Genomic DNA, 24,422 nt, shown 5'->3' on the forward strand with positions numbered 1-24,422 from the left:
ACACCTAAAAGATAAGTCATGTTGATTATTTTAATTGAAAGTGAATGGCTATTTGTTAGTTTCCTTTTCTCCCCAAATCATTAGCTATTTGCAAAGAAAGGGAAAGTCCCTGACAGTTTGTTTTCTTAGGGAAGTCTCCATAATTTTTGGTTTCCTATCTTAGAAAATATAAATCTATTTAATTAGAGTAACACTCCATGCATTTTCATCCCAGTAGTTTTTTCTGCATGTTGTAATCACAAAACAATTCCTTTATTTTTTCACCATTTTTATGTATTGTAGTCTTAAAGTCTCATTGTTATGCCCCAAAGATATTTGGCAGTAGTCTTTGGAACCAATTGGGTTTTTTTCTAATTAAATATCTCATGTAAAGTTACCAAGATAAAGGGTCTGATCACATAAATTAGTAAGCATCCTCAAGTCCTATTAGCATCAATGGGAGTCAGGCTTGTTCAGCATTGTATTGGAGATGCTTGACCCCTTGTAGGGTAATGCCCTCTCTCATAATCTGTGTTAACCTTTCATATCTTTAATGCAGTATGAAATAACCTTGGTTAAATGTGTTCTTCTCTTCTTCCACCAGCTCTTTGGAGATTGGGAGTCTCATCTGAGGAGGATAATGAAATTGCTTGCTGGAGGGGGGTTATCTATCACAGGATCCCACAACATGTGTGGTGACTATCTCTACAGCGGCCACACAGTCATGTTAACACTTACATATTTATTTATCAAAGAGTGTAAGTTCATTACAATGTTTATGGAATTTAATTTTGTATATAATTAATGATTAAAGAATGTTCACTGTCTCGATCCATTAAATAATTAGAGTGAAAAACCCAGCTTGTTCAAGTCTATTCAGTAATATAAGCCAATAATATATGCTTTATTGAATATGAAAACAGGTGAAAATGGAATAAAACACTACTGTATGATTTATACTTGGATTATTCATTCTTATTAAGGTATATTTTGAGTAAACATGATATAAAACATACTTCACACTCACTGAATATAGTGCTTTTGATCCAAGTATTTCAATAGTTTAAAAACACAAGTCTCACAATACCTCAGTTTAGTAGGTAAATATTAGCATATGTGTTTTGCAGAATGGGAAATGTGCACAAAAAAACCAAAGTCACTTTCCCAAAGATACTGGAAGTTGTGTGCATACAACTGAAGGGATGATCAGGCCCAAAAGTGTACATACGTATGTGTGTACACACACACACACACACACAAAATGGCAGGGAAGAGAATATAGGGAAAAAATAATTACAATAGCCATGTAGTCAAGTATCAGAGGGGTAGCCCTGTTAGTCTGGATCTGTAAAAAGCGACAAACAGTCCTGTGGCACCTTATAGACTAACAGACGTATTGGACCATAAGCTTTCGTGGGTGAATACCCACTTTGTCATACACATGTAGTGGAAATTTCCAGAGGCAGGTATAAATATGCAGGCAAGAATCAGTCTAGAGATAACAAGGTTAGTTCAGTCAGGGAGGATGAGGCCCTCTTCTAGCAGTTGAGGTGTGAACACCAAGGGAGGAGAAACTGCTTTTGTAGTTGGCTAGCCATTCACAGTCTTTGTTCAATCCTGAGCTGATGGTGCCAAATTTGCAAATGAACTGAAGCTCAGCAGTTTCTCTTTGAAGTCTGGTCCTGAAGTTTTTTTGCTGCAGGATGGCTACCTTTAAATCTGCTATTGTGTGTAGGGAGGTTGAAGTGTTTTTGTATCTATAGGCGAACACTTCAGCCTCCCTGGACACACAATAGCAGATTTAAAGGTATAATTATAGTATGTATAATTACCATCTCAAAGTACTTTATAAGATTATAGATACTTCTGTTTTTATAGACTGAGATAAACTAGCCAAATAGTCATAGATGTAATTTTTTGAGGAATCAATTAGCCTTTCCTTTTTTTAGTATCTGACTGTTGTCAGTTGGCATGCATGTTGCTCTCTCCGTATGCTATCCCAGCCCTGCAAAGAGAGTTGGTTCAGCAGACCTTGATAGTACTACCCAGAAAAAAAGACCACATGCACTGTTCAGTGACAAAGGTACTCGGCCAGGTTTATTGCTCTCAAGGCACAGAACTAGTGTCTTGGCTCTGTGGTTACAAGTAGGCAAACACGTGTGCCCAGTGGGAAGGAGTGGCAATCAGTAGCCAGAGTCTGCTGTCTCCTAGGCCACATAAAGGGTTAAGGCGAAGTACCCTGATATTTGTAGACTAACAACTTATGTGCCACCTTATGTGTTTCATGACATCTGCGTGTTACCTCCCCTTGTATATTGCTCCAGGCATCTCGGCAAAACATCCCTATTTATCACTTTTGTCAAACCCTCTTATCTGGTGTCAGGATGTCCCTGAGCTAATTTTTTAGAGTGTGTCTACACACAAACCCAGTATCTGTTGCTTCTTAGGAGCCTGTTTTAGCAACACTAGCAATACTTTTGCTAAGGTCATGTATCAGACAGTAAACTTGTAGCATGTGCTGTAATACATGGCTTGACTTTGGTTCATGACATGCCTTAACTTTGATGACTGTGATTCAGGCATCAGATCTTACACCAGGCCCAGTGCTCCAGGCTCTCTCTCTCTCTCCCCCACCTATGAATACATTAAAAAAAAATATTCTGTTTACTTTTCAAATTGAGAAGTAAACATTAATTATTTTGTTATTTTGCAATCAGATCATTCCTGTCCTAAATCTTGGGGTACTGTAATGACAGCTATTACAATAAGTCTTATTGTGCAATTCACGTGCACTGTTGTTGTTGTCTAACAGTCTCCTGTTTCTAATTATAAATTACTGGCTTCCAGAGTAATAAATTAGTGTTTTAAGTAATGTTATCAACACTTTATGTGATTAAATAGTGATTATTTTTCTTGCTTTCAGATTCACCTCGGCGACTTTGGTGGTATCATTGGATTTGTTGGGCTCTTAGCATAGTTGGGATGTTCTGTATTCTCTTGGCGCATGACCACTACACTGTGGATGTGGTGGTGGCTTACTACATCACTACAAGGCTTTTCTGGTGGTATCACACAATGGCCAATCAGCAAGTGAGTTTTCCCCCAAATATTTGGTTCTCCTTAGCTCTTCATCTCCTTCTTTAGAATGTCAGTGAATGAATTATGATATGTTGTTTTGAGACACAGAAAGAAATAACTAACAGAAATGTGGGACGAAGCAGAGAGGGATGTGGAGTGGGTAGAGAAATTTGATTTTTTACAACTCTAATGCTCAAAAATCAGAAGACAGACCGAAATGATTTATTTTTGTTTTAAAATCTCATTATTTTAATGCTACTGTCATGTGTTTGAGGGTCTTGTAGAGTTAAACTGATAGCAATACTGACTGACTTATTTTTAATTTAGTCTGCCAAGGCTCAGTAATGTAGAGTCCTGGTTTAAATGGAAAATCCATTGACTGACTTCAGACTTGGGCAAAAATTCAGTGTCTATTTTTACTCAAAACTATTTGCTGATCCTCATAAAATCTAAGATAGGAATGGAGTCTCTTTTGATCTAAGATAATAGGTCAGTGTAAAAGTATTATATGTGGAAAATTGAAAATCCTGATTATATATCCTTTAACACAGTCTCTCCTTATATGCCTGCTATGGCTCCAGTTCACAATAGCACTTGAGCACATGCTTATTCAGGGCCTACATGCAGTGCTGAAGTATGAATGTTCTGCGAATCATCAATGTTCCATCATTTCTAGTATATACCCAAAGCTTCTAACTAGGGGGAATTATATATATAATTGTTGGAAAAGGAAGCTGCTAGATCTTGGTTTAGGACATGAAAAGATGGCAATATATGGTCTTGATAATTAATGCCAGCAGCAAAATTGTTTTAAGTTGATAATATAAAAAGTAATGCAAGCTTAAGGCATTACAATACTTTTTAGATTGTAATACAAGCCTGGTACTGATAGGTTTACTGCTCCCAGAAAAATGAATCAATGCGTTTTGCAACTGTAAACTAGTGAAGTGAAACCTAACTTAAAGCACAGTGGTGGAAATTACACCACAAAAGTCTTGTTATGGGAAATGCTGTACTTTGTTGCACAGAAAAACATTGGTTGTCCTGTCATCCAGTTTTCACAGTGATGATATATCTGCATATATTGGTTCTGGGAATCATTTAGTATGCTTGGGAATAGAGACTAAAGGTAATCCATTAAATCTTGTGTGTGACGATACCAACTGGCATGGCCCTGGCAGGATGGTTCTTTTGTGATGGAAGACTTATATAGTAGCGATGGTTGTGGATTATTGAGTTTACATTCAACTGAGGAATATATCATTCTCTAAATGTCCTTTTCGCTTTGTCTTGGGTGTCCTTACTTGGCATCCAGCTGCAGCAACTGATACTTCATTAGCCATTTCAGGGTGATTGAATAGCAGTGCTGTACAGTTTGGGAATATGGAAGCCCAGGATTGACTTCAGAGGACTTGGTCCTTCAGTCCTTTTCATGAAGAGTAGGAGAACACTAGATAGGAAGAGATCATCTTTATGGTGTAGACCAGGTGTGTGATATTAGTTCTGTAGTCTTGTCAGGAATCTTATCCCAAAGGCACAAGACAAGGGGTCTACATTACAGTTCATGCTGTGTAACACCAGGTAAGTTGGTAATATGATTATTGGCATCCATAATCATGGATTATACCTCTGTTTTCACTGTATTACTGAGAGCTGGTTCAATTACAGTACAACATCATTATTTTCTCCTGTCTGGTTTGTGGTTCAGCGTTAGCCCATATGCAGTTTGGAAATTGGCACAGCTGTGCTGGCTGTATCTGCTGTAGATGAAGGAGGTCTCCCATTTCTAACCTGGATTCACTGGAATGGGTCTATCTTGCCTATGAGCCTAGAGATAGAATGAAAATGAAATATTGTTATATGGGCCACTTGCTTATATTTCCTACTTGGGCTAATATGGTGCTTGCCCAGTTTGGCACTGGAATCACTATTTCATCGAACCCCCCAAACAGCATGGTTGCTGTGCTGCCTCAATGTCTGTCCAAAAATTGACCTGGTTGAACTATAGCTAGCTTAAGTTGACCCAAGACAAGAGTCAAGAGATGTTTGAGGATTAGGGAAAGCAAAAAGAGGTTATGTCAGAGTTTGTTAGCCCCTTTAGCTGTATTGGGGTATGTCTTTCTTTTGTTACTGAAGACATATCTACACTGCCCCACAGTTCAGACTAAGGAGAGATGTGATTAGCAGCGCACACCAAAGTACTGCACTGTTAACTCCCCCATGTGGATGCCATAGTCACAAATGTAAAGGTCCCGAGTTCTCACTGATGCAACATTAGTGTGACCTCAGGACCTTTAATTTTGCTCCCACAGTTTCTACCAGGGGAGCACTACTACTGACACCACCCATTAGTCCAAACTGTGGGGCAGTGTAGACATGCCCTGAAGTTGGCAACCCTAGATTGTGTTGATTCCCAGATGATTCCAGAAGCCAAGTGTGTTTTTTGCCAGTTTGTGACTTTTTTCCCCTTCAGGTATGAATCTCTCCAGAGTCATTCATGCTTCAGTAACCTCCAGACTGGGTTACTGAAAAGCTAAGGGTTAACCACACAGAAACTTTATCTGCTACATTGCTTGAACACCAAATTATTTACTGGTGTTTCACACAAGAAGCATGCCTGTGCTCCATAAAACTGGCTTGCTTTATACATGGTACTGTTACAGATGTTTCTTTTAATCTGGATAGTTCTTTATAGTTTGGATCCTCCGGCTATCTATAAAAATTCTCTCACCTAGGACAACTCCTTGACAGTTGAGACTTGCTGTTCCTGTGGAACTAACAACCCCTGGAGGACAGAGAGTTCTCATAGGGCTCCCAAATCCGTAACTTGCTTACTCACTTGGTCAATGGAGCTGCAGTTTGACTGTTAGGACATGTTCTGTTTGTTCAGACTTTCATGGGAGGAAGGAAGGAGAGTTTTTCGGGGGCAGTGGATAGGATGCACGTGAAAAATAATTATTTTTATCCAGCTGAAGTTTTGTCAATGTAAGTTGGTTTTGGTATGTGTTCATATTGTTAATGTAAATGTGCGTAGAGATAGGAGGCAGGTAATATGTAAATTGAAACAATAAATTTGTGGAGAATTGCAGACGATGGTGGCAAACAGTGTGCATTAAAGTAATGAGAGAAATTGCTGTGCTTGTTTGTAATTATTTTTTCTTAATTATCTTTGTGCAGGTGCTAAAAGAAGCTTCCCAAACTAACCTCCTTGCACGGGTGTGGTGGTACAGGCCCTTTCAGTACTTTGAAAAGAATGTTCAAGGAATTGTACCTCGCTCTTACCATTGGCCCTTCCCCTGGCCGGTGCTGCATCTCGGTAGACAAGCTAAATACAGCAGATTGGTGAATGACACATAACAGCTGTTAAAAGTGGGGGGGAAAGGAACTGTCCAAAGTGCTCAGAACTCCATGAGAGAAGATGCCATAAAAAAGTGAACTGCTCCCTAATCCTTTATCTTTTAACCATTTCCTTGACTTAACCAATTCAGTTACCTGGAAAGCACTGTGATCTTTTTTTCTCTCCAAAGGATCTGCGTTGGACAACAATAAAGAAAATTTAACTTATCATGCACTGTATACATTTCTTGTTAATAGATTTGGGATTTACATTACCCATCACCATGTTCCTTTGTATATGATGCGACAGCATAAATGAAAACTTTTATATCATATGTTCTGGTCTTTCCAGTCACATCTGGGAATAAAACGTATTATTTTCTTGGGAAAACATACTTTTCATATCTCTTGCCCCAAAGATTGGGCTGTAAGCCATTTTCTAGCAAATGTCTATATGAAGGTTTCTAAATACCTGACTGGGGAAAAAATTAAAACTCTTTCTACCTGTTACACCAATGTTACAAATAAAATGATAAGACACAGAAAAGTTTAGTAACTTTTGATTTTGTAAAATCTGCAGTGACAGTGTCAAAAAGTGCAAAAAAATAATATTCTGTTGTAAAGTGATTTTCTAAGTATTTCCTAACTTTATTTTTCAAAATATGTATGAAGACTAAATTTAAAAAGATTTTTACATGTCAGAGAAAAGAGAGTTAAAATAAAAAATGCTTCTTGGAAGAGAGAGATTTGTCTATGTTTCTAGTGCCTTTCTTGTCTTGATTGTATGGTCAGTAGGCAGTCTTAGATGTTCTTATTTAAAATAAAATATTCCATGAAAACACAAGTATATGTACTGTATACATTAATAAATTTTACATTTATAACTAAATTAAACTGGAAATTTACTTAGTGTTGAAATTGCTATTAGAAGGGAAAAACCAAATCAAAGGCTCAGATCTTGTTCACACATTGTGGGCAGATGATAGTAAAATGTAAGATTTAAATTGATTTTATTATCTACTCAGTAACTGGATTTTAACTGTCAAGACAACAGCCATGGATTCACTTTTTCAGGAGTTTTACAGATGATCACTGACTTCAAATTGAATAGTTTCTCCATCCTTTAATGAAAATGTTGTTGAAAAACAACAAAAATAATCTATTTCTTTAAAATATATTTGTGCAGAAGCTGCATGTACCTCTAAGTTTCACTCCTACCATACATACTGTATGTTTGGGGAAGTATTCTATGATATCCTTGCCAATGTGCAGAACAAAATAGATTTTTAAGAATGAAGAAGATATCCATTCTGTATTTTATGTGAAGCAGAGTTATCTTCTATAGGGTTTTTGTGTATTCACAAGGTGATATTTGTATTGTAAAACAATAATGGTGAAGGAAAATAAAGAGACTTTTAAAAAATGTATTTTCTTCTATCTTTTCAATATGTCTTAAATTTAATGGTAGGTTTCCACTCCAGAGGCTTGTCTTTACTTTTCTGTGTTTTATTGAAATGGACTCAGAATTGGACTTTATGGAAACAGCATTCATTTTTAGGCAGTGTTAACATTTTACAAGTCAGTGCATTAATGCTATGGAATAGTAGTAATATTTAAAGGTCTGATAGTAGGTCTGACAGACCTCCATGTGTTGTACAAGGATCAACCCTGATCCACAATGAGGAATTGCTTCAGGCTCCTAGGTGACATGACTGCTTGTACACACAGGACCCCTCATGACGGGCTGCACATCCGGGGGATTCAGGCATGGCTCAAGTCAATCTACCACATTGAGGTTCACCAGCTGGACAAGTTAGTATGCATCTCAGACAGGATATTGTGATCTCTGAATTGGTGCATGTGCCAGGACAACATGTGCGGGGCTTCCCCTTATCAGGAATCCAACTCCTCCTTTATTTATTGTTGTCATCTCTTATGGGTCCCTCATTTGTACCTTTAGCCTCCTGCTGCATTATTACACCTCTCAGCAAAAGTGGCTGCTAGAGGCCATCACCTCTGCTAGAGTAGTGGGGAGCTGCACATGCTGGTAACAGATCCCCCAGATGCTATAATCTATGAGAAAAAAGTGCACCTTTCCAAGGTGGTATCTGATTTCCACCTAAAGCAGTCTATATACTTGTCAGTCTCTTCCAAAGTCACATGCTCACAAGGATGAGCCTTTTACCTGGACAGAACAAAACCCTTTTGGGTTTCTTACCAGCTCTTCGTATCGTATGCAGAGCAAATGAGACATCATCCTATTGCAGCATGACGACTCTAAATGGATTGCAAGCTGCATTGTCACACCTATGCTGCCAAAGATCTCAAATTTCCTGAGAAGCTGTCTGCATTCAACAAGAGTGCACTTATCCATCCTCATTTCCTTTTGTGGGAAATGTTCCTATCGTTGCCATCTGTACAGTGGAGACTAGGGCCTCAGTCCCCAGATTTATTAGACAGTATGCAATTACAGCTGCATCAAGAGAAGAGACAAATGTAAGAAAAAAAGAGAGTCCATCTTCTGATGAGACGCCTAGCCCCATATCTATTGATAATGATAATTGGGGATCACCCACACCCAGTAAGGGGTTCTGTCACCTCCTACCTTGTGACATTCGGTGCCTCTATGCTGCCATGGTTCAAACCCCTGACACTAGTAACCAGCCTTCAAGCATAAAGGTCTCACTCTGGCTTCCACCCACCTATTTACTCCTTGCAGGGTGACCCCAATAGCTCTTCTAGTCCCAAGTCTCCCCTTCCCTATTAACAGGGTTTGCAGTGTTTTGTTTTCTTTTTCTCAGACTAGTAATTCATGGTTACACAGAGTGGGGGAAACTCCTTCCTTCCTTAGGCCATGTCTATACTTACAAGCTTACAGAGGCACAGGTGTACTGATCCAACTGTGCAGCTGTAAGAGCACTCATGTCATCATGTTATGCCAATGGGAGAGCAGCTCTCTTGTTGACATAATAAAACCTGTTCAATGAGCGGCAGTAGCTATGTCTGACATAGTGCTTTGCACACAGGTGCTTATGCCGGCAAAACTTATCTTGCTCAGGGGTGTGTTGCACACCCTGTGTGACAAAAGTTTTGCTGACATAAATGCTATTTTAGACATAACCCCAGTTTTGGTTAAGCACGGCCTTCTTTTCAGTTTCTATGTCTTTCCATTACTTTAATGGTCCACCATTCTCTTTCCCTGGGTTGTACAATGTTAGATGTTTGGAGTTAGTTTAATGTAAGCAACTACCCTGGGAGGTGCCCCTCCCTGCCTGATTGCTTCCCCATACTCCTGTGAGGTGATGCTGTAGTTGCACACCCTAGTTACAATTACAGTTTTCTAAGTGTATATACATGCATAATTCATCTTCGAATGACAATCAAGTTCAAAACTTTACTAGCTTTTATAAAAGACCTTATCTGAAACATATTTATACCCAACAACATTGTATACAACCAGTTGATTCACTTGCTTGTTTTGGGGGGGTTCACACCCTTGTTCTCCTCTGCCTGGCCCCGGATTGTCCTGGTATTCATATACAGTGTAATGGGATATGCAAGCACCAGAAGAAGAAGAAATGGCTATTCTGCTTCTCGTAACAGTTTGTTCTTTGAGATGTGTTACATATGTGCATTACATGGCCCATCCTCCTTCCTCAACACCTTGGAGTCTATCATTGGTATCCCAGTGTAAAGAAACTGAAAGATGATCAGTGTGGCTCTCCTTTTTATGCCCTTCATTTGTAGCATGAGGAAGCCAGAGAGTAAATGGGGCCACGCCTACGGGTACCACTAGGGGATACTCTCTGGCATCAGTGCATGAGATACACATACACCTACAGTGTAATGGTCATATGCAACTCATCTTAAACAGCAGTTACGAGATGGTGAGTTATCAATTCTTAAAAGTGCTCATATGGTGCCAGTTTCTGGACAATCTCCATTATGCCTTGTTTTAGGTGGGGCCCCAGTCTCTTTCAGCTATTTTAAATGAAGGGTGTATTCACACCTAATGGGTTTCAATAAAATATAACCCAGATCATAACATTTGCAACTACAGGGCTAAAAAGTTGATCTAAAAATTAACAAAACTTAGATGTTGATAATGCTTGGGAAAGATTCCAGATCTCAGGGGTAAGTGATGAGATTGTCTAGATTTTTCATGATCACACATGAAAGATCATTGGCATTTCTATGAATATATGAGCATTACATTAAATTGAATCTGCTCCATTCTACATTATACTGTCTTACTGCATGAATTTTGCTAAAGATGTTTTGATTTGCACAGTGAGTTTTCATTAAAGAAACCTGTCTTGATTAATACTTTCTGTTGTAGTTGGCAGCAAATAACTGTTGGGTAACTGGAATTACTCTTGTCCAGTGGATACCGTGTGAAAATGGGATGGAGAGGATTTGGGAACATGGAAAATAAAATTCAAGGTGTGAGACAAAACTGGACTACCCACGAGTAAAGGGGGCAATTAAGGATAAAGGAGAAGCTACGTGATTTCTTTACATCAATATTCACCACACAGAATGTTGGAAAGATACCTATTTAGTTACAGGTAATAAAGAGGGAAACTATCAGAAACTAATGCTTCAAAAGAGGAAATACTGTAACAAATTGATAAATTAACCAGCAACAGGACACTAGGACCAGATGGTGTATGAGTTCTGAAAGATAGGGCAAGTTAAACTTTAACCTGCAGGGACCATAAAGCAATGTGCGGCGGCTGAACATTTGGAGTTTGATACAATAATTAGAGAATAACCACCGTAATATATCACATGGTCCCCATAATCAAGGAGAACTTGTCTATGTGTCTCTGAAATTGTTCAGATATGGTATATTTTCTTTGGTTCTGCCATCCTAATTTTCTAAAGAAGTTACAAAGAGCTGCTCACAATCATTTAGAAAAAACATATGCACAGGAGTCTCAGTTTCAGTCTGGGGTCTCGTATTCCAAGGGTGAGGGAGGTTGGAACTCTTCTAGCTCTTAAAATTTTCAGCCCTTTTAGACACTGGCAGCTGGGCATGAGCCCGTCTCCTATGTTCCATTGGAACTGCCATGCCCTCAGTCTCCTTTAGACCTCCTCAGACCCTTTATGACCACAGTTAGCATAGTTGCTTCCCCGCAGAAGCTTTGTCTGATGCTGCTCCATCTCTTTTCTTGGAGACTGTATTTACTTTTGACAGTTCTGCTGGATCCTTTAGTGGTCTCTCATCAATCATTCCAATTAGGCTGTTTTTTCAGTTGGCTTCAGATATAGATTGTCCCCCCAGTCTCTCTTGAAACCGGGTAGTTTGCTTGCTAAGAGCAGTTGCTCTGTCTCTGGATGACTTGTTCCGGGCAGGATTGTGTAGGTGCAATTAATATTTCTCTTGTTTCTCTTTTTCTTAGTAAGTCACATCATCCCTGTGGTGTTTTAGAGGACCCCTGGCTGCAGCTATTGAATAATGTAAATTATTTTCTCTAGTTTTGTTGAGGCATGTTCCCCTGTCAGTAGTGGGAGGCTCTAAAGGATGGATGCTATATTTCCTGCTTGCCAGGAAAGGACTTTGAGGTCAGAGTCAGAAAAGTGTTTGAGGCAAGAGGATCAGGGATCTAGAAGTGCAGTGAGGTTGATGCCATAGGGAGATGTGCACCGGTGCACACTTGCTCTGGGCAGTAGAAGCCGTTTGGTACAGCGTCTCTGATCTCATATACCTAACCGAAGAGACAGTCCAATGTGTCTGTTTCAGTGCATCGCTGGAATCATGGACACTTGCAGAGGAGGGGTGCTTCAGCACCTTAGCATCTCTGCCTCCTTGTGGTGACACCAAGCATGAAGTGTGGCAGTAAGACAAAAAGCCAGCCCTTAAAATGAAGGCAGGTTTCTGATGGAACAGATATTGATCTTATTTTTAGATACCATGCACACAGGATTTCTACTTGCCTACACAGGGCTCTGAGATAGGAGGGCGATGTCCCAGGGCATTTGGCCTCAAAGTGTTAAGGCTTATAGGCCAGGAGTGATTCAGAGGCACCTGGCTTTACACGCACTGTCAGTGTGCCAAAGTAAGAATGCAATGTATTGATTTATGCATTTGTGCACATCATGCCTGGGTGGAGGAGTCTGGCACAAGTGCATAAATCAATACATTGCATTCTTACTTTGGCACACTGACAGTGCGTGTAAAGCCAGGTGCCTCTGAATCACTCCTGGCCTATAAGCCTTAACACTTTGAGGCCAAATGCCCTGGGACATCGCCCTCCTATCTCAGAGCCCTGTGTAGGCAAGTAGAAATCCTGTGTGCATGGTATCTAAAAAGAAAAATTTAGAACAGTGGGGGCTGCTTAGGTGCTTGAGGGTTTTCAAATCCAGTAACTTCATTTAGGCAAAAAATTGGAAGCTGAGCACTTTTGAAAATCTGGCCCTGGGCTGGGATATAAATGCTTTCAAAATACATAAATAGGGTGTGACAGACCCAGGCCAGTTGGGTACAACGAAATAGTAGAAGGCAGATATACTGGCCACTGGATTAGCAGTTTTCTGTTCCCTGAGTGACCAGAGCAGGGGCTGCTCTAAATTAATGAGAACACCTGACTCCAATTAACCTGCAAAGAGTCAGGTGAGTCCATTAAGGTAATGTGAACACCTGACTTTAATTAAGGCCCTTTTGATACTATAAAAGAGCTCACTCCAGTTAGGCTGGGGAGAGCCAGGGAGCCAGAGGAGAGGAAGTGCGGCTGAAGGGCTGGTTAATGAAGACACCCTCAAACCATCGGTAAGGGAGCCCTAAGGTAAGGGTGAAGAAGGGAGAAGCAGGAGAGCTGTGGGGAAGTGGCCCAGGGAAATGTAGCAACTCTGGCAGTGAAAGGTTGGCTGCCAAAAGCTGCTACCATTAGGATCCCTGGGCCGGAACCCGGAGTAGAGGGCGGGCCCGGGTTCCCCCCAACCTGCCACTACGGAAACACCTCCTGGGAAGGCAAGACAGGCCCCTGTCAGGACAGGAGGCTGAACTGTTCTGAAATAACCCCTAGAGACAAGAGAGACTGTGGGAGTTCTCTCACCAACCTCCTTGCTGGCTTATGATGAAAAGGGCTCAGTAGACTGTAACCCTGGCCCTAGAGAGAGAAGGGCTACTTGGAGGGTCGCAGTGAGCCACTGAGGCTAGCATATACCGCCTAGAAGCACGGGACCCACGGGGACAAGGTCAGAGCTCTGCCACAAGGGTTAAAATATTTTTAAAAATACATACAGAATGTGCAACACCTGTTCACAATCTGAAAGATCTTTGAACTCTCCTAGAACCTCTGTCCTGCAAATACTAGACACCAAATCAAGATCCTTTTGAGTAGTTAAACTGTGATTTAAATTCTAGGGCTTAGTTCTATCTCCCTTACATTGCATAGTATCTTTGTTTCACAAGTGGTGCTATTGGCATTGATTGGACTACTTACAGAGTAAAAATAACAGGAGTACTTGTGGCACCTTAGAGACTAACAAATAAGGTGCCACAAGTACTCCTGTTATTTTTGCGGATACAGACTAACACGGCTGCTACTCTGAAACCTTACAGAGTAAGGCACTACACAATGTGAATAAGGTGAGAGAAACAAGAACCAGTTCTCCAAGCTCTTACAGCAAATCATATTGCTTGCTGCCAGAAGTGTTTGCAGGACTGGGCTCATAGCCTGGGCATTTATGAAACACTTCTTTTTGAATAAATTGAAAAACATTGTTTTTGTTCTAGAGAGAATACTTAATTACTAGATAAGCTTAACTTGGGCCATAAAGAAAGAAAAAGCTATCCTTCAATTCCAGTTGATAGAATTAATTTAGAAATTAAAAAATACACATTCAGTTAATTAAAAGTTGAAAATCAATGAATGCTCCTCACTGGTTTGAGAGAACGTTTAATAATGCTTTGGGTATTGCAAAATGACCTTCGGTGGCTGTCTCTGAAAGATGCAATATATCTAAATAGGATAATAGATCAATCTGCAGAAATAAATATTACATACTAATTCAAATATATTATTAATGGAAATTAACTGGGTGTCTTCAAAGAGCATGACTTATAGTCAAGCTCTAGATGCAAAACCAGCTGGAAATAGTAATAGTAAATTGTAAATACAAAAATAATACTAGTCAATCTGAGTAGTATTACACCTTCATGTCAACTGTTTGAAATGGGCCACCCTCATTACCATTACAAAAGTGATTTTTCCTCCCTTGGAGTTCTACTATTGAGAATATCTGACTTCCATCTTAATTGAATTGTCTCATTAGCACTGACCCCCCCACTTGGTAAGGCAACTCCCTTACCAGTGTGGTGCTGTGCTCTATTCAATGTTGATATCAGTTGGCTGCGTGTGTGTTCCCTCTGTGCTGCCCCGGCTTGGCGCAGATAGCTGACACAGCAGACCCCGAGAGAACCCCCAATGACCATAGACTCTCGTAACGTACGAAGACACCTGGCCAGGTTTATTGTTGAAGAGAAACACAGTCTCTAGCTCCCCAGATTAGATATCCAAGGTGCTGCTAGCTAGTACATATGTGCTCCCTGGCAATGGACTGGCTCAGTCAGTGGCGGGACTTTCCACTGCCCCCTAGGCCAGACAAAGACGTCCACTCAGGGATGCATTCTTATACACAGGTACAAACAAATTACACGTCACTCCTGACGTATTGAGGTGCAACCCCTCTATGTAGCAAGGTACAACCCCTCTACACAGTAAGGCCCCGCCTCTCACCTTGTACATGTTGGTTTGAACAAAACAACTCTATCCATCATATTCCCCTTTTGACCCTGTCTTTAGGATGGGTCAGATTGTTCCTTGTTATCTGCGTGGAATGGGCAAGTATCAGAGTGTTTAAACATAAGTACCATATATTTAGATCTCTAGTAACCAATACTGTGTACAGGGCCGGCTCCAGGCACCAGCTGAGCAAGCTGGTGCTTAGGGCGGCAGATTGTTCGAGGCAGCATTCTGCCCAATCCTAGGGCACGGCCGCTTTTTTTTTGTTTTTTTTTGTTCTTGTTCCGCTCCGGCCGCCCTGTAGGGGGCGGCGGCGCGGAGAACCAGCACCCTGCAGGGCAGTCCTCTTCCTTCCCTCCCCGCCGACCGGAGCGGAGCCCTCGCGGCAGGAGGCGGCGCAGCGGGAGGGGCCGCGTGGCAGTGCCCCTGCTGTAGCCCCCTCTCTCCCGCCCGCTCCCTCCCCCTCTCCCCCCCAGCCGGTCCCCCTGCACCCGCGCTCCGGCCGCGCCGCAGGTTTTTTTGTTTGTTTGTTTGTTTTTGCTTGGGGCGGCCAAAAAGCCAGAGCCGGCCCTGACTGTGTAGGTATATGTTTATGCAACATCAGCCCTTTCCTTGCCAGCTTCTGTGAGCAGGGCCTGCCTCTGGCTCACAGCATAACTTTGCTTTTTGTTAGCAAAGTCTTGACCATTACTTTAGCTCAGGCTTTAGGCCTCATACTGGGCTTCTGATACAAGGGTTTATGTTTCAGGGCCTCATCTTACTACACTCCCATCTTTTCATATACTGTGTATATATACCTGCTACTGTATTTTCCACTCCATGCATCTGATGAAGTGGGTTTTAGCCCACGAAAGCTTATGCCCAAATAAATGTGTTAGTCTCTAAGGTGCCACAAGGACTCCTCGTTGTTTTTGCTGATACAGACTAACACGGCTACCACTCTGAAACCTACTCAATCTGAGAGGCCCCAGATAGAGTGAGAGGCAGTTGACGGTGCAGACACAGGAGTTTGGATTGACTGGAAGCTCCAGTAAGGACAATTTTTTTTCTTTAAAAATGTAAACAACGTGGGGAGGAGTTATAAGGCTATGTTCAGCAATGGATAAGTAAAAAGGTAGTAACTAGTGGTTAGGAGTGTAACTGCTATACGAGCAGGGTTTTAACAAGACCTACATTCCAAACCAGTCCCTTTGAGGTTTGAGTGTTAGAAGTGAGTGAGTCATACGCCAGGCCATCTGACTGAGTAAGTTGGTGGGAGGGTCAAAGTCCTTGTGTGCTGTTTGATATAAATACAGAGATAGCTAATGAATGTGCTTCTTGAGATGAAAGGCAATTGACAGAGTGAGTACTGAGGAGTTTGGACTTCAGTGGAAGTTCCAGTCAGTGAGTATCTTTTTTAAATTAATTAAAAATCTTTTAAAATTTTGTTTTGGAATATAACTGCAGTCTTTAAAGACAAGCAAAATAAGTGGCTGATTATATAGGCGATAACTCCAGAGGAGCAGCTGAAAACTGTTATGTTCTGTATTAATTATTTTGAAGCTGCCTGGGAATCATGGAAGTGTAGGACTGGAAGGGACCCTGATCGGTCATCTAGTCCAGTCCCCTGCACTCATGGCAGGATTAAGTATTATCTAGACCATCCCTGACAGGTGTTTGTATAACCTGTTCTTAAAAACCTCCAATGACAGAGATTCCACAACCTCCCTAGGCAATTTATTCCAGATACAAAAACTTCCTTATTGTAAGGATAGTTAATAATGTCTAATCTAACTCCCCCTTGCTGCAATTTAACCAGTTACTTCTTGTCCTGTCCTCAAGTGGCTCAGAAAAACAATTTATCACCCTCCTCTTTATAACAACCTTTTACTGTTATCGTGTTAGAATGAGCCTAAACATGATCAAAATTATGCTTGTTGGAAAAGTTGAGAAATGTGAACAGCTGAATATTTGATTGAGAAAGTCTTCAAAGTGCTGGGAATGGTCTAGAGGCCAGCTAGTATTTTCATACATTTGTAAAGTATATATTGTGACTGGCTAGCAGCACTTTGTTTTGAATTTTATTAATGTATTTATTTCCAATTATCTTTTATTTTGCAATGTTTTCTGTACTATGCCAATAAAATCTGCTTTTATTGCCCCAAACTGGAATTGGACATTGAAAGTGTAAGTTGTGGCCAGTCACTGTTGGGGCACTTCAAGGAGAATGAATTTGAAGTCAGAGGGTCTGGAATCAGATAGCGAGTAAACTTGAGACCTACTCAGGAGCAAAAGGAAGGTATAATTGCTTTCTTGAAACTGTACCTAAAAAGTCTGGAAAATAATGATAGAAGTATGGAAATAGCCAACAACTTGGATGTGCTAGGATTGGTACAGCAAGGCAGAGGCCAATTTCTCAGTGTTTTTCAATAAAAGATTGGCCTGAAAGCGAGAAATGAAAGATACGTATCAGATATAAATCCCTCTTAGCCATTAAGTCCTTTCAATCTAATGAGTTTTTAAAGGCACTAGACTATAGGAAAAGGATTAAATGAATATTCCGATTACTCACTAGGAGCCCCATAGATGTATAAAAACAAATCAGAAAAGCAGCTAACTATAACTTAACTAAAAATAGTATAAACTTAAACATTAGTGATTGTTAGGGGACACATCATTTTTGATCACGGGTTTTTCTTCTTTCCATGTGTCATATAAATATCTGTGCAAGTTGTGTATATAAGTGTATGCTTTAGGGCCAGAGGCTAGCTTGCACTATTGCAGATGTACAAGCTGTATGAGGCAATAGAGTACATTGATCTATTTCCTTTCTTGTATTCTTCGGAAAGTGGCAGCCATTATGCTGAATTGAGCTGTCCCATATTGAAAAGGGGCATGAGGTTGAGAATGTTGCCATTTCCCTTCTCCTCTACCTCATGGACCTGTTTTTCCTACTTTGATCAAGTTTTTAAATCATTTTCATTACCATGGTATCTAATGCCTTCCAAGAAAAATCAAACCCTTAGGCACTGCTTTGGGAACGTGCACACTTTCTTATTCAAACTCACTGTGTGGGGGGAGAAATAGTGGAGCAGTTTGTTACTGTTGATCTAGCATGTAACAATGGTTGATCTAGTGCTCTCCCAAGAGCATCCAGAGCCATTCACCTTGGGCACAGCTACACTAGAGAGTTGACAGTGGCATAGCTGCACTAATGCATAGCTAAGTCGATGCAGAGCTCTTAACTACTCCAGCCCCCGCAAGTTTCTCCCACCGACAGCACTGTCTACACCGGTGCTCATGCTGGTGTAACTTATGTCACTGTGGGGTCGGGGGTGTATGTGACTTATTCACACACACCCTGCAGCAACGTAAGTTAAGCCGCTATAAGCTGTAGTGTAGACATAGCCTTTGTCTTTGTTCCCTGATTGCTGGAATCAATGTACATTCTGTCTGAAGCATCTGTTACTGGCTGCTGTCAGATGGGTTACTGGTCTAGATGAACCACTGATTTGATCTAATATGTCTTTCGCTATGGCCATGTCTACACTAGAGACCTTGCAGCGGCAGAGCTGTACTGGCGCAGCTGTGTTGCTGTACGATCTCCCGTGTAGCTGCTGTATGCTGACAGGAGAGAGCTCTCCCGTCAATATAAGTAAACCACCCGCAATGAGCGGCGGTAGCTATGTCGGCAGGGGAAGCTCTCCCACCGACACAGTACTGTCCACACTGGTGCTTCTGTTGGTGTAAGTTACGTCGCTCGGGGTGTGGTTTTTTTCACACCCCTGAGTGACGTAGGTTATACCGACAAAAGGGCTAGTGTAGATGTAGTCTTAGTTACTGTTACTTTACATTTGTCTCCAACAAGAGATCAGTTAATATTGAGTTCTCTAACTTACAGAGGGGACTGAACTGTTCCCCACCCATCCCTCGGATCAGAGGAGTGCGAAGACCCATTGGGTCCTCTGCCAATGCAGCTCAAACTCACCTGGTGATCAGTACCCCAATGTGTGGATGAAGGGATGGTCTTTTTGATGGGCCCATAGTTGATGGTATTTTGTGAAGTCCAGGTATGGCAGCATTCAGAATATAGGAATTTTCTTTTAGGAGGCTGCTTGTCTTGGCTCTGTATGTTACTCAAATTTAGCCTATTATTTTCTTATATCCCTGGTGGTTGTTTATACTCTCCCATGGGTTTGGTCAGATTCAGGCTGCCACGTATTGTTGTGGGAATGACACACTTTCAGCAGTTCTGTCACACCCCTGCACGCCTGCTCGGATGTCACACATTCTATTCTAGATGTAGGTTGTTAGTTACTGTAGCATCTGAGCACCTTCCTGTAGTGCAACATGACTATACTTCTGTCACCTGTTTGTTCTCTCATCCTCTCCCTTGAGAGAGAAGCGTGTGAAGTGCAGTGTCTTGTTTTGGTAAGTTTGTTTGATTCTTTGGTTGTTTTTCTGGACCTTTTTTACATACATGTTTGTGTTTATACTAGAGAAGGCAAGTTCAAATAAATGGACCTTTCATTTGAAGTGGAAAGTGGTGAGGTTTGGGATAGCCCTTAGTTCCTAGGGGAGTTCATTGCACTCTCTCATATCATCCCACATAGACAAGCTTTACTCTTATTGTTGTTGACCACAGTCTTCATCCTGGAACTTTAAACAGGCTTTTAGGTATCCTGGACCCCAACCATAGAGTGCTTTAAAGAAAAAGACACATCACACCTGTCCTCTGCTCTTGACACAGGTTTCCCACAGAATTTTGACACAGTTCAAGGTCTCTGTCTTTCTTCTGTCTAGCTGCATTGCCTCTTTTTGCTCAGGTTCAGCTTCAGCTGGCTGTTCTTCATCCATGATCTGATCTTATCCAACTTTTATTTTTTAAAATCACAAGGTGAATACAACTATATAGAGCTGTGATGTACTTTTCTGGTTCAGAATGATTCCTCCGCATCCGCTACAGACGCTCTGCATGGCAGTAGTGGGTGAAATCAGGGCCGGCTCCAGGCACCAGCCAACCAAGCATGTGCTTGGGGCGGCACCTGGTAAGGGGCGACCAATTTTGGGGTGGCGGGGGGCAGCGCAGCGCTCGGCGGGGGGGGGGGGTGTTCCGGCGGCGCGGCGCTCGGCGGTAGTTTCGGCGGCGCGGCGCTCGGCGGGGGTTTCGGCGGCGCGGCGCTCCACGGGGGGCGGAGGTTTCGGCGGCACTCCGCGGGGGTTTCGGCGGCGCTCCGCGCGGGGGGGAGCACAGGGGGCTTCAGCAGTGCGGCGCTCCGCGGGGGGCGGGGGTGTTCGGCAGTGCGGCGCTCGGGGGGGGGGTTCGGCGGCGCGGCACTCGGGGGGGGTTGTTTCGGCTGGGCGGGGTGGTGCTGGGGGGGGGGTTGTTACGGCGGGGCGGCGCTTTTTTTTGCTGCTTGGGGCGGCAAAAAAGTTAGAGCCGGCCCTGGGTGAAATAATCTCTAAGGGCAGAGACTGTTACACTTTGGAATCCTTCTGAAGGGAAGATTTTTTTAAGACATGACAATGCATTCTAATTTGATGTAGGCCCTTCATAAAAATCAAATTATACCACAAAATATTTCAGAAAGTCAGTTGAAACCTAGCGAGAAAAAGACGGCAAGGTTTGTAGATGGAAACTGATTCAGTTGTTCAGGAAAGGTGGTGGTGGTGTTTTTTGTGGAAAGCGACAGCTGGACGGGACAGCACACACAAAAGAACAACTTCCAGGTAGGCATTGAGAGTTATGAGAAGACACAACTCCGATTATTGGGAAGGGATTGCTAGAGCGCTGGCATCCCAACCGGGTGAAATTCTGCATGGTTGCATTAGTGGGAAGGTCTCTCTCTGAGTGGAGGAATAGAAGCTATATATTGTTACATGGTTTAACATTTGCATTTCTTTGCTTTTGAGGTTTTAAGTCAGATGTATTATGTATGCAACGATCTGAACTGATACAGAATGATCAGTGTTGTCATTTCTGAATTTAGTTTCTTTAGTTTTAGACAGGATCTTCCAACAAAGCAACAACTCATTTCACGAAGATCCTGCTTTTTATGGAAGTATTGGGTTGGCAAAAGAGACTGTTACGTCTCTCAGATGAAGATATATCAGCAATCAACCACACACTAAACATGAGCTTCTCCATTATTACTAACTCCTCTTCCCACCCCCCACCCCTGGTGGTGGCTGGGGAAGGATATGCTCCTAGATTTCCTGAGCAGTGCATGAAAAAAGATGTAGCCATGCCATTATAGCAGACACAAAAGATTAAAGGAAAAAAGTTATCCTCTGTCTTTAGTCCAATACCTCAGCCAAATAACGGCACCCAGAAGCGTTATTGTTTGCCAACATGTTTGTTTTTGTAGAGTTCCATAAGCCATTCCTCCCCACTGAGAAAGTCACAGATTTCCCCCTCAGGAGGTCCAGAGCAGTGGGACAGGTGTGGTTGAAGGCAGAAATCTATCTTTTTGCACCCAGCACAAGAAGCAGGAAGATGACTGGGGAAACTAATGGGGACCTGGGTATTTGAAGGAATATGGTACAACTTGAGAGGGAGGGAGGGAGCATGGGTCTTGTTTGAAAGGAAGGAATGGGAGAACCTAAGGCAGCTAAGGGGAAAGGTAGGGGGTCTGGAGTTGAGTCTCAAAGAGGGAGGCCTGGACCAGCCAACCTTCTGCTCCTACTACTGAATGTTCCGCCCTCCTTCCCCCTCTGATCCCCCCACTGCTTTTGCCTTAACCCATTAGCCTCCTCCAGTCTTACTCTATTCCCTCTTGAGCCCTCTGCCCCTGAATTGGTGGCTGAATATGCCAAAAGTACGCAGAGGTGTTCCCCTCCTGTCACCAGAAACAACTGTGACCCTGGTAACAGATGCATCTACCAAAGGTTGGGGAGCCCATCTGGATCAACTTAGGCTCAGACACTGTAAATCTCTGGAAGTTTTGCTCCATATAAATATATTGGAGCTTCAAGCCATTCAGAGAGCATGCAAGATGTTCATTTCCACCATCAAGGACTCCCTGAGACTGCACCCTAAATTCATGCCGAAGGTTTTATCTGTCTGTATTCCACTTCAGTCAGACTATTCATCTTCTGGTATTCTTTCTGAAACTACATTCTTACAAAGCTGAAGAGAAGCAGCATAGCTTGGATATTTGGAGGGCCTTATCCATTCACCTGGAATGTGCAGACTTTCAGGTCCTAGCCTTTTTGTAGCCTTTGCTGAAAGGATTAAAGGGCAGCTGATTACAGCCCAGGATATGCCACACTGGATTTCTGACTGTACCAAGTTCTGCTGTAATCTATCAAAGGTTTCTCCTTCTCTGAGAATGAGTTTATTCCACTCATTCCGCTTCATCAACCTTCTTGAGCAATGCATCAGTTGGGACATTTGCAAAGTGGCAACGTGGTTTCTGTATGTACCCTTTCCAGACACTACACTATTACTCAAGCATCCCAGGAGGATTCCAGTTTATTTAGGGAGTATTAACAGGTTGACAAATACTTGCCATGTAAACATCACAGACAAAACAATAGTTGTTACAACAGTGAGCTTTTGTCCAGAGAAGCATATAGTAATATAATCATCATATCTCTCTATTAACAGTATGTTACCTTATTTGAGACCGTATCTTTACACTATTCATTACATGCCGTTTTTGAGTTGATAATTATAGCCAGGAGTTAGAATTTTGTATTTTAGTTACAAAATCGTATATTTTTTTTTTAAGTGACCACGTATTTTGCATTTGTATTCTATATTTGTTCCATAACTACTAAAGCTCTTCTATTTGATTTTTATATGCTTATTCTCTACCTGAAAATAGTGGGTATATTCACAGGGATGACACTTTTTAATGCTATGATCAATCACATATTGAATGTGTGTAAAAATTATCAGGATATGGCAGTCCAGAATGTAGTAAAATAATTTAAATTCTCTACTTTTTTATAAAAGTCACATTTTGGTATAGTTCTGATAACAGCAGAGTAGATAAGAGTATTTGGTTTTTGTAACACCTTTCATAATGGAATGCTCTTGGAGCACTTTACCAAGTAATGATTTAAATGCTCGTATTATACTCTCTGTATAGGCTAACAGACTGATTGTTAATCACTCAGCAGTGGTTCACACACAGCCTTGGCCTTCAGAAACATTATCAAAATTCTGCTTTTTTCACCCCTCCTGCCATCCCATCCAGAACCGCTTGGTCCTTTCATGCTTTCTATTAGCTATGTTCTCTAGCAGGAATTTCACTGCCTGCTAAAAGGCAGGATATGGAAGGATGGTCCAATGATTAGAGCACTAGTCTGGGACTCAGGAGATGGTTTCCTGCTCCATCACATAGGGTATGTATACATTTGAGCTGGGAAGTGTGATTCCCAATTTGTGTAGACATATTCATGCTAGCTCTGCTTGAGGGTTTTGCAGGGATTGATTCTTGGCCCCATGCTATTTAACATTTTTATCAACAACCTGGAAGAAAACATAAAATCATCACTGATAAAGTTTGCAGACAACACAAAAATTGGGGAGAGGTAAACAATAAAGAGGACAGGTCACTGATAGAGAGTGATCTGAATTGCTTGATAAACTGAGTGCAAGCAAACAATATGCATTTTAATAGGGCTACATGTTATTGTATACATCTAGAAGCTAAGAATGTATAACATACTTATGCAATGGGGGTGTCTATCCTGGCACTCAACAACTCTGAAAATGATTTGAGAGGTGCTGGATAATCAGCTGAACATGGGCTCCCAGTGTGATGCTGTGGCCAAAAGAGCTAATGCTACCTTTGAATGCCTAAACAGGGGAATCTCTAGTATGAGTAGAGAGGTTATTTTACCTCTGTATTTGGCATGGTGAGATCGCTGCTCGAATACTGTGTCCAGTTCTGGTGCCCACAATTCAAGAAGGACGTTGATAAACTGGAGAGGTTTCAGAGAAGTGCTACAAGAATGATTAAAGGATTAAAAAACCTGCCTTATCGTGATAGACTCAAGGTGCTCAATCTATTTGGCTTAACAAAGAGAAGGTTAAGGGATGACTTGATCACAGTTTATGAAACCTATGCGGGAAACAAATATTTGATAACAGGCTCTTCTATCTAGCAGAGGTATAACACGATCTAATAACTGGAAGTTGAAGCTAGACAAATTCAAACTAGAAATAAAGCTTTTTTTTTTTTTTTAACAGTGAGATTAATAAACCACTGCACCAGTTTACCAGGGTTGTGGTGGAGTCTTCATCACTGGCAATTTTTAAAACAAGATAGGTTGTTTTTCTGAAAGAGA

At 41.6% G+C, this 24,422-nt stretch overlaps 1 protein-coding gene across 1 annotated transcript in view; it reads left to right on the forward strand.

The window, feature by feature from the left end:
- Positions 1 to 6,840, forward strand: part of SGMS1 (sphingomyelin synthase 1) — a 209,203-nt gene extending 202,363 nt beyond the window's left edge. Inside the window, exons 8-10 of the mRNA XM_065407676.1 lie at positions 584 to 737; positions 2,903 to 3,069; positions 6,235 to 6,840. Of these exons, the coding sequence (XP_065263748.1) occupies positions 584 to 737; positions 2,903 to 3,069; positions 6,235 to 6,414 (501 nt within the window). The 3' untranslated portion in view covers positions 6,415 to 6,840. The remainder of the gene's footprint in view (positions 1 to 583; positions 738 to 2,902; positions 3,070 to 6,234) is intronic.
- Positions 6,841 to 24,422: the final 17,582 nt, after the last annotated feature.

The sequence above is a fragment of the Emys orbicularis genome, chromosome 7 (assembly GCF_028017835.1).
Source record: "Emys orbicularis isolate rEmyOrb1 chromosome 7, rEmyOrb1.hap1, whole genome shotgun sequence".
NCBI classification, from domain to species: domain Eukaryota; kingdom Metazoa; phylum Chordata; order Testudines; family Emydidae; genus Emys; species Emys orbicularis.